The sequence below is a fragment of the Sander lucioperca genome, chromosome 5 (genome assembly GCF_008315115.2).
Source record: "Sander lucioperca isolate FBNREF2018 chromosome 5, SLUC_FBN_1.2, whole genome shotgun sequence".
In the NCBI taxonomy this organism is placed as follows: Eukaryota; Metazoa; Chordata; class Actinopteri; order Perciformes; family Percidae; genus Sander; species Sander lucioperca.
In genome coordinates, this window is record NC_050177.1 from 11,478,294 (window position 1) to 11,488,900 (window position 10,607).

A 10,607-nucleotide genomic window follows, 5' to 3' on the forward strand; every position below is an offset into this window, starting at 1 on the left:
GACTTCAGTGATTGTGTTACAAAATTAAAATACAAAAGTGTACTGGCATGGGTAGCTAGCTCAAACAGAAGGAACTGAAGAAGGTGAACAGGAATGGGGCAGGCAAGAGGTACACGCAGACAAGCAGGCAGGCACGAACAGTCAGATACAGTTTCAGGAACATGTACAGGTTCAGTTTCAGGTACATATGGCTGGAAAGCAAGGCACTGGCCAGAAAATATACTGGAGGGCTGATGAGGGAAAGTGGAGACAGGTGAGCAGATAGAAGTGAGAGTCAGGTGACTGGGACAGGCAGGATGGTCTGAGTGCATCTGGTGGATGGATGGAGAAGGGCAAAGCATGGGCAATTTTGCTACATTTTTTAAAGCTTAAATGACACATAGATGGATATCATCTGTAGATACCTTTAAAGTGTCATATTGTCTGTTTAAGGGGATGCATGTGAAAGGCAAACAGGATCTGACCAAGGACTGAACCTTGGGGAACACCACTAAACAGATAAGATCAGATTAGGAGGTTTAGTTGCCAACAGCAACTGACAAACTTCCATCAGAAAGATAAAAGGAGAACCACTGCAGGGCTGACCAAGAGATACAAGCCCACTGCCTAAGTATGTTAATTAGAATTTTATGGGCCACAGTGTCAAAAGCTGCACTGAGATCCAGCAGTACCAAAGCACTGTCCTGTATAACCATTGATCAAGATATCATTGGAGCATATGGCAATGGCTTTGAAAGGAAACTTGGAAATATGCCTGTAACATTGGTGGAGAGAAGGTTCGAGATTTGATTTTTAACCTGCCATGTTTGCAAAGGCCCAAAACCCTTTTGCTGTTTGGACACCTCCTCCCCCCCTACAGACATAAAACATCACTGTTCTAGCATTATTTCCCATGCTGCTTCAAAATGTACAAATACCAGAGCAAGTTTTGAATTTACATTACAGTACATGTGATGCCACCCAGTGGTTTAGCTCTAGACAGTATGCCATCCACACAGAGGTGGCCAGAGCAGGGTTGGGCACTCTTACAACTGTTGCTGGTGGCATCTTTCTCTCAGGCTGAGGAGCCGGTGTGCAGGCAGAGAGGGGATCCTGAGAACCCCCAGCTATTTAAGAATGGGGACATTATGTTGGGGGGAATCTTCTCTTTCCACACCAGCTGGAAAGACAGACAGGACACCTACAGGCACAAACCCCTGCCACTGGAATGCACAAGGTAAATTATACACTATGAATTTATTTAGATTTAAAATGTATAAAGAAGAAAGTCAAACTTTTAAAGTAACAAATATTCCTTTTTTTTTTTTCTTTTAATACGATCAAATACTTTAATTTACTATGTTATTGTTTCTATGTAATTGACACATTTCAACTATTATTTATTATTATAACTGTCTGCATCCAGTTTGAATTTCAGAGGTTGGCAGTTTGCCCAGGCTATGCTCTTTGCCATAGAGGGGATTAATAACAGCACAGAACTATTGCCTGGTATCTCTTTGGGATATAAGATCTATGATTCCTGTGCCTCAATTGCCAGAAGTGTGAGGGTTGCACTGGCCTTGGCTAATGGTAATGAGATATTGTCTGCACTCTCCGAGGCACCGTGTACTAGAACTGCCCAATTGCAGGCCATTATGGGAGAGACCTCTTCCTCTCCTTGCATGGCTATAGCTACTGTCATTGGACCCTTTCATATCCCAATGGTGGGTAAGATTGGAAAAAATGAAATTATATTTGTGAAAAAATATTATTATTATTATTATTATTCAATTCAGCTGGTCATAGCAAAAGGGGATTTAAAATAATTGTATTTGCTGTACAAATGTTTCATATTTTGCTATTCTATCTTAGAATCTCTTTCTTTCTTTTTTTCTTTTAGATCAGCCACTTTGCTACCTGTGCTTGTCTAAGTGATAAAACCAAGTACCCATCCTTTCTCAGGACAATACCCAGTGATTACTACCAGAGCAGAGCTCTGGCCCAGTTGGTGTGGCACTTTGGTTGGACTTGGGTTGGAGCTATTAGAACAAATGATGATTATGGCAACAATGGCATGGCTATATTCACTGAAACAGCCCAGCATCTGGGCATCTGTCTGGAGTACTCTGTATCTTTCTTTAGAACAGATCCACCAGACAAAATACAAAAGATCATTGACATTATCAAGGCATCCACTTCCAAGGTCATTGTCGCTTTCCTCTCCCATAAGGATATGGATGTGCTAATACACCACTTATCCGACCATAACCTGACTGGGTATCAGTGGGTAGGCAGTGAGAGTTGGATCTTTGATTTCCAAATTGCAGCCATGGATATTAATCACATTCTAGATGGTGCCATAGGCATGTCCATCCCCAAAGCACATGTCAGTGGTATGAGAGAGTTCATGTTGGATGTGAAGCCGCTCAATTCATCTAGTAATGAAATGTTTCCAGAGTTTTGGGAGACATTATTTAACTGTAAGTTCAAACAGTCAACGTCTTTAGTAGGGAATCAGAGAGAATGTACTGGCCATGAAGATCTGACTGGAGTGCAAAACAGCTTCACTGATATGTCGCTCATGCCTATCTTTAACAATGTCTATAAAGGAGTGTATGCTGTGGCCCACGCACTTCATAATATTCTCAGCTGTAACAAAACCTGTAACAACAAGGTGCAGCTAGATCCATTTACGGTGAGTTGAACACCAACATTTCATATAGATTTTAAAGTAAGTCACATTAACAAGGAAAATTGTTCAATTTCTGAAAGATAAATGATTGTCATCTGTTTATCATGCTATTGAGCCAATAGGCCTACATCTTTGTCAGATAATGATACATATGGATACATGTCTTCTTAGATTTTACAGCACATAAAAAAGCTTAAGTTCAAAACTAAGGAAGGAGATGAAGTTTACTTTAATGAGAATGGAGACCCAGCAGCAAAGTATGAAATTATAAACTGGCAGCCAACAGAACATGGCATTGTGGACTTTGTCACAGTTGGTCTTTATGATGCATCTTTACCTGCAGACAAACAGCTGAATCTGCAAAATAAGTCTTTCATTTGGGCACAGAACTCACAACAGGTAAATTACAATGTGATCACTGTAATTGTTAACAGTTTATGTCAATTGCTACATTTGTATTAGTTATTAGTTATCATTATTGTATCATAATGATTGGTTTTCATGCAATACATAAATAATAGAGGTTTGCAAAGACAACACCTTGTGAATACCTATATATTTTCTCATAGTTGTTTTGTTCATGCAGGTGCCTTTGTCAGTTTGCAGTGAGAAATGTCCTCCAGGAACTCGCAAGGTTCTCCAGAAAGGAAAGCCTGTTTGCTGCTATGACTGTATAAGATGTGCAGAGGGAGAAATGAGCAACATTACAGGTGTAGTAATATTGGTAAAAGGTCATAAAAAAGGTAATTCGGTCAGCTCACTCAAATTACATGAAAGGCCTACAGTATTTATTCAGTGGTATCTGAGCATGCAGATAGTTTTGGACTCAGCTTCTGAGGTTTTGACATCTCTCTCTCTGAAACTGCAATAATTGCATTGAGAGTGGATGAAAATGTGTTTGTGCAGCAGCCCTGAAAATTGATATTTGAATATCTATATTTATAATGGTTAGTTATTAAGAAGTAAAACAAAACAAACAAAAATAATAAGTAATACCTTACTGTATCTTGTAAAATCCAAATCATCTATAATGATACCATGCTGAACATGTAGAACTGTCATAAGGCTATTTATTATCTGGTAATTATGTAGTGTCTGTTTTGATGCATTGCAAACATTTAACATAGAGACAAAACAAAAGACAAATGTATTGAGCAACTCTAATAACTGCTTTAATATTATTTTTTATCAGATTCCATCACCTGTGTGCGATGCCACCCTGAGTTCTGGTCAAATGAGAGAAGAGATGCTTGTGTGAAGAAGGTGGCAGAGTTTCTATCATATGAAGAGATTATGGGAGCGCTGCTCACTGCAGCATCCTTATTTGGAACATGCATCACTGCTGTTGTGGCATTCATTTTCTTCAGATACAGGAAAACTCCTATTGTCAGGGCCAACAACTCTGAGCTGAGCTTCCTGCTGCTCTTCTCTTTGACTCTGTGTTTCCTGTGTTCTCTGACCTTCATAGGCCGGCCCTCTGAGTGGTCCTGCAAGCTGCGACACACAGCATTCGGCATCACCTTTGTCCTCTGTATCTCTTGTGTTCTGGGGAAAACTATAGTGGTGTTGATGGCCTTCAGGGCCACACTTCCAGGTAGTAATGTCATGAAATGGTTTGGGCCTACACAGCAGAAACTCAGTGTCGTGGGTTTCACTCTCATACAAGTTATCATATGTATCCTCTGGTTAACAATTTCTCCTCCTTTTCCATTTAAGAATTTTGATGAATCTAAGGACAAAATCATCTTAGAATGCGCTCTGGGCTCAGCTGTAGGTTTTTGGGCTGTACTTGGGTACATAGGACTTCTGGCCATGTTATGTTTCATTCTTGCTTTTCTGGCTCGAAAACTGCCTGATAACTTCAATGAAGCCAAATTTATCACCTTTAGCATGCTGATATTCTGCGCAGTATGGATCACTTTTATCCCAGCGTATGTCAGCTCTCCTGGGAAGTTCAGTGTTGCTGTGGAGATATTTGCTATTCTGGCCTCCAGTTTTGGACTGCTCTTTTGTATTTTTATTCCAAAATGTTATATTATCTTACTAAAACCAGAGAAGAATACAAAAAAGAATATAATGGGGAAAGGGATACCAAAATCATTCTGAAACCCTAAAATAATATGATGGCAAGGCTTTTTTTGCCATTATGATCAGGCTGTTAAGTATCTATCTTCATTTATTAAGAACTCCTTTTGTTGTTCTACTGTAGTATTACTGTAGTTTGGCAAAGAAAATGCCTGATGCATCACCGATACTCAACTGTCAAGCACAAGAAATGTCTGTGGATGGTGCACAATTATCCAAAACCTGTAATGCGGAAGCTATGTTTAAATGTAATTGGCTCATAAAATGATCTATCAAAGGGTTTATATCGTTGTCACTGTATACTGTCTGGTTCCCAAGGTCAAGAACCTCCACGTTAAATGCTTGAATAACTTAAACAAATACATTTGTCCATTTATATAATATGTACTGTATCAATATATGTATCTGAAATTTGCACTTTTGTCTTGCTCTTTTTCATTTTCATTTTCATTCTTTTTCATTCTACTTTTTCACAATTATGCAGTACACATTTCAGAATGTATCAGTCAATGTTAGCGTATGATTCAACGTACCAGGAAATAATGACTTCTTAATTGCTACCTAATTGCTTCCTACAATCGATTAAAAAATGTAATCTAATTAATTACATACTCTGTGATTAATTAATCAAAATTAATCGCATACATAATTAACCGATACTTTTTAAGAAAGTAAAAAAAGAAAAGAAAAAAAAAAGGGTACTGAACAACAGTTGGTGACATTAAAGAACGGCTTGTTTATTGCTAAGGCCATATGGTCAAAATTAAATGATTTAATAATAATGTATAACAATAACAATAACTTATTTCACTAGTAAATTGCTGTTGAACGACAAAAACAACCACCAGATGGGAAAAGGACATTTACAATAACTTCAAATGCACCACGAGGCTGTAGTTTACCAGTTTCATGGAACGCACCGTCTGTGTTGTTTCTCCGACGGCAGCTGCAGATTGTTACATACCGTTATTTTAAATTAACGCGTTATTTTGACAGCACTAATATATATATATATATATATATATATATATATATATATATATATATATATATATATATATATATATATATATTGTTTTTTAGGGCTGTCAAACGGTTAATTTTTTTTAATCGCAATAAATCACTGAATTTCTATAGTTAATCGCGATTAATCGCATGTTTTATCACATGATTAAAATTCTATTATTTTGCATTGCAGAACTGTTTTTAAGTACATATTAACAATGGAAATCAATTATTACCAGTGTATCTTGATTGGGAATCAAATGAATGCAAAGAAAGTGACTTTATGAACTTGATTTTAAGATTTATATTTGTTTATTATTTATTTATTTATTTACTGTAAACAAAAGAAAAATGTGTGAATCTAGTCACACATTTTTCTTTTGTTTACAGTAAATAAATAAATAAATAAATCAATATAGTGTGCAGTAACTCCTAAATAATTTTGACTACTCACTGACGTCCAGTGATCACCTTGCATCACTTTGCAGCAGTTCCAATTTGGCTGCTTTCTCCGTGTCGTACAGGCTGTGTACGCGTGAAACTACTGTCCCCCTCGACGGCAATGTATAAGACGGGTCAGAACATGCCAACCGTAGTTTTTAAGACCAGAGTCTTCTACGATGCTGACAGGTCTGCAGTTAGTTGCCAACCATTTTGCAAGAGCGGTAGTAATTTTTTGGGATTTGGTTTCATCCGCAGGTGGGCAAGTAGCACTCTCCAAAATAGTGCTTTGCCTGAGCCCGCTAGCATCAACCTGAGTCACAGTAACTGTACTACTATGCTTAGCTCGTAGGTGGTAGCTCAAGCTTGACGTGCTTCGGTGATATTTTAATTCGGCTTTACACAATGTGCATATGGCTTTCGACCCGTCTGGGAGTGTTGGAAAATAAAAAGCGCCATTCAGAATTGTCTTGCTGCTGTCTTTCTCCATCATGCCTGCAGCCTGCAGCAGCAGGATGTGTTATGAGGAAGTATGGCAAAGTGCGGCAAAGTGTCAAAATAGTAGCCTGTTAGGCACGACGCGAAACTGAGTGAAGTGAAAATAAATTAATAAATGGCGACATGCGATTAATGCGATTAAAAAAAATGTACGCATTATGCTCGGCCCTTAATCGCATCGCGATTAACGCGTTAATGCTGACAGCCCTAATATATATATATATATATATATATTGAAATATATCTGGCCAGTAAGATTTAACTGTGTAAAAAATAGAATCTGTAAATGTGAAAACAATATATTACTATTATGTGTGTATGGTAATATGTGTTTTACACAATGATCCCTCACATGCATAAAAAACTGTTAAATGATTTTGGCCCATGTACATTTATTTTTCTATTATTTGACCCTACATGTCACATTATTCTTAGGGAACTCTGCATTTGGATAAGGGAATTAAAGTTACACGTTTGCAACTGATCCAAATAAACAATTCAACATGCCTGATTTGGCAAAGCATTGGGCCATATGATATTTAATTTGGTGTTATTGTTATTTTTCAGTCAAAGAGATGTTTATTAGTCAGCTGATCTGCCTCTTAGGCTCTGTTTAATTAAAAACAAATTGTTGTTAGATGGTTGTTAGTTTATGAAACACTTTAGACCTCTCCAGAGGGCCTTTTGGGAGCTGATTTAGTAGGAACACATGTGGTGAAGTGCAGGTGCCTCAGGCCTGACCGACTTACACCTCAGGCTCTTCCCACTTAGAAGCGGTCTAACAAACTAACAAACTCCCTCTAGAGTTCAAAGTGTCTCCAGCCTGCCTCCACACCTGTCCTCTAGGCTCACACTGGAAACTTCCTGCCATCAGGGCTGTTGCATCATGATCACCTTGGAGAACTTGAGGCTTTTGTTAAGACTGTGCCCTGGAGCATTTGACCATGATGCTGCCTTTCAGACTAACAACAACTAAAAGAAAGAAAGACAATCCCTGTAAACACAGATTTAGTTGTAATTAAACTTTTTAGTGGTCACTACTTATTCTTTCATGTTTTGTTAAAAAACAGATTCATTATTAAATCATATTAGTTGTTTGTAATAATCAGCTTAAGTATGCAGTGCACAGATCATATTAAGCAGATACAACTAAGGATCTTATGTTTCTGTATGGGAGGGGTGGGGTCACATGAACTGTTCTGCGCTGAAGCGATGCAAAGGCTCATGGGAAAAACAATATATGTTCTAAACCGTTTCTGTCCTAGTTAAAGTGTGTTTTATTAATGTTATGTTAATGTTTTGGGTGTGCATTTATGTTTATCTCTGGGTTTTAGTTTTGTGTGGTTGATTTATTGTTCATCTTTATCTACATTTACTGTTGTACCATGACCGAGACCCGGGTGGGGACTGATGGCTTTTGGGCAGTGAAATTCGTGTCAGGGTCATATACACAGCTTGGAAATTAGTTCTGTTCTGTGAGTGAAACTTTCCATGCAGTATACTGGAAAAGTATGTTGTTTTGTGTGGGATTTGTTGATTTTGGGAACAAATGTATATAATGCATTGTTCTTCTAATTAGGTTGTTAACTTTCTATGCCTTTGTTTTTAAAATGTGTTAATTGGAATCAACGCTTAATGTGATGTGCTGAATGGTTGACAGAAAGCATCCAGTTAGATGTCAAACCTAAAATAGGCCGTACAGTTTACTTTTGACAATAACTCAAACGTGTATGTAGGCCTAATGAAACATTTAACAATGTTTTAGTCATACGATTTAAACCAAGCTGTCAAAATAAGTGAATATTGGTAGTTATATAGGTATTAAAATATATTTTCAGGATCAACACAATTATACTTCCATTCTGAAATAACAGATATTGCAAACAGGGATGGCTAATACTAATGAATACTGTACTCACAATTAAAAAGCACCCTTTATCACGTGGGTCAGAACAATGGCTGAGTGGTTAGCTCACATCAAGAAAATCAAAAGAACAACAGAAAGAAAGGACCCAACTCTGGGGCTTTTGCCTCTTCTCCCCTTGTTCCTTTTTTCCGTGTCTATCTATTCTATCTATATGACCAACTCGTTCTCACTCCCAACTCATCAAATATGACAGCTTGGTCAGTGACCCTCAGGGTGGGTGGGTCAAAACAAACACAGGACTTTCACCCAGGAGGCCGCTTTCATTGTCCTGTGTGAAACCAAAAGTTAACGTTGACTTGTTTTAAAATTACATCAAATAACGTACTTATTTTAACCCAAACCACAATCTTTTCCTAAACCTAACCAAGTAGTTTGGTTGCCTAAACCGAACAATACCCTGCACATTGAAAAATGATGCCAAAGTACCCAGGGTACCCAGACTATTAAAAACACGATGAGTGACGAGTTGGGAGTGAGAATGTGTTGACATGACATGGCCAAGATTATGCGGTACCCAAACATTACATTCCTTTATGTCTGTTGAACAGCTTTTTTCAAAACATGGGCATTCATTTGTAGCTACAACACTCTTCTGTGAAGACTGTCTATAAGATTTTGAAACATGGCTGCAGGGATTTCCTCCTATTTTGCCACAAGCGTGAGGTTGCGCAGTGAGGTTGGGCAGTGAGGTTGGGCAATGAGGTTGGGCAAAGATGTGAAGCAACATGGCCTGGCTCACAGTCTATGTTCTGGTTCAACCCAAAGTTGTTTGAGGTTGATGTCAGGGCTCTGTGCAGGCCAGTCAGGTTCCTCCATACCAATATCCCATGTTCATGGACCTGGCTTTATGCAGGATCATTTTGTGATTTAAAAAAAATAAAGGGTCTTCACCAAACTGTTGCCACAAAGTTAGATGTGAATTATTGTCTGAAACAGTGACTCCCAACCAGGGGTAGTACGTCAAGAGTTATACTGTAGTTGCCAGGGGGTACATGGAAAAGGACAAAAAAATGGCATGTTTCAGTATATGTATTATCCATGAACCCTCTTATTTACAAGAACACACCTGAGTGAATTGTAACACCTTACCACCACAATTTGATTGACAGTGCATGCTATGGATAAGCTAATCTAATAGTTAACATTGTGAAGACATATTTGTCACCACAATGTGATTAATACAAGTAGTTAATACAGGCACATACACACACACACACACACACACACACACACACACACACACACACACACATACACACACACACCATTGCACACCAATCTTTGTTCTGTAAACTATGAAGCATAGCCATAGCTTGGACAATGTTGCCATCTCCTGGCAAAATTATGCAATTGCTGAAAAGCTGTTGATGCTGCTGTTGATAAAGATGATAACTTTAGTATATTACTGGATTAATATTAATATTAATATTAATAATAAAAAGTAGAAAAAACTTTATGAAGTGATTTTGCCAACATGTTGAAAGCACAATTCTCAAAGGCATAAAGTAATTCAATGAAAAGAGACAAATATAAATATGATTATGAATGCATACATGAATGCAAAATGAGAGATACGTAAGTAAGTATAAACATTGAAATGTATATTAAACCTAAAGAAATGGGATATGGAACATTACAGGACAATCAAAATTAAAATATAAAAGGATAAGACTGTGGTACGACCAGAAAAAAAGTTGAGATCAAGCGCTTCTCCGGTTAAAACACTTTGTGGTCCTTGACCAACCTGTGTAATAAAGGATGGAGTGTTGTCCTTTAACAAAAAGTTAAATAAAAATATAAAATATATATATGTAAAACATAACATTCAATATATATATATATAGAATGTTGATTGTAATGTAGGATTTTATGTGACAAATAATGTTTCTTCTTCTTAAACCCCATTGAGATTGAATGTTATCTAGTGGACATTAGAGTTACAACTCAGTGAACAAAGCTGAAAAGTTATTTGAATTCTGT

The 10,607-nt window shown here is 37.5% G+C and overlaps 1 protein-coding gene across 1 annotated transcript; it reads left to right on the forward strand.

The window, feature by feature from the left end:
• The first annotated feature begins 983 nt into the window (after window positions 1–983).
• On the forward strand, window positions 984–4,777 carry LOC116050785 (extracellular calcium-sensing receptor-like). Its single transcript, XM_031300999.2, has 6 exons — window positions 984–1,216; window positions 1,406–1,703; window positions 1,880–2,674; window positions 2,843–3,070; window positions 3,258–3,381; window positions 3,864–4,777. Exons 1-6 carry the CDS (start codon window positions 984–986, stop codon window positions 4,775–4,777), a joined length of 2,592 nt encoding a protein of 863 aa, XP_031156859.2.
• Window positions 4,778–10,607: the final 5,830 nt, after the last annotated feature.

Bases quoted from the DNA above. Each gene is read 5' to 3' on its own strand.
- LOC116050785 (XM_031300999.2), top strand. From the start codon at position 984: ATGCCATCCACACAGAGGTGGCCAGAGCAGGGTTGGGCACTCTTACAA. The intron at 1,704-1,879 runs GTGGGTAAGATT...TTTTTCTTTTAG, and splicing joins GACCCTTTCATATCCCAATG to ATCAGCCACTTTGCTACCTG. The intron at 3,382-3,863 runs GTGTAGTAATAT...ATTTTTTATCAG, and splicing joins AGAAATGAGCAACATTACAG to ATTCCATCACCTGTGTGCGA.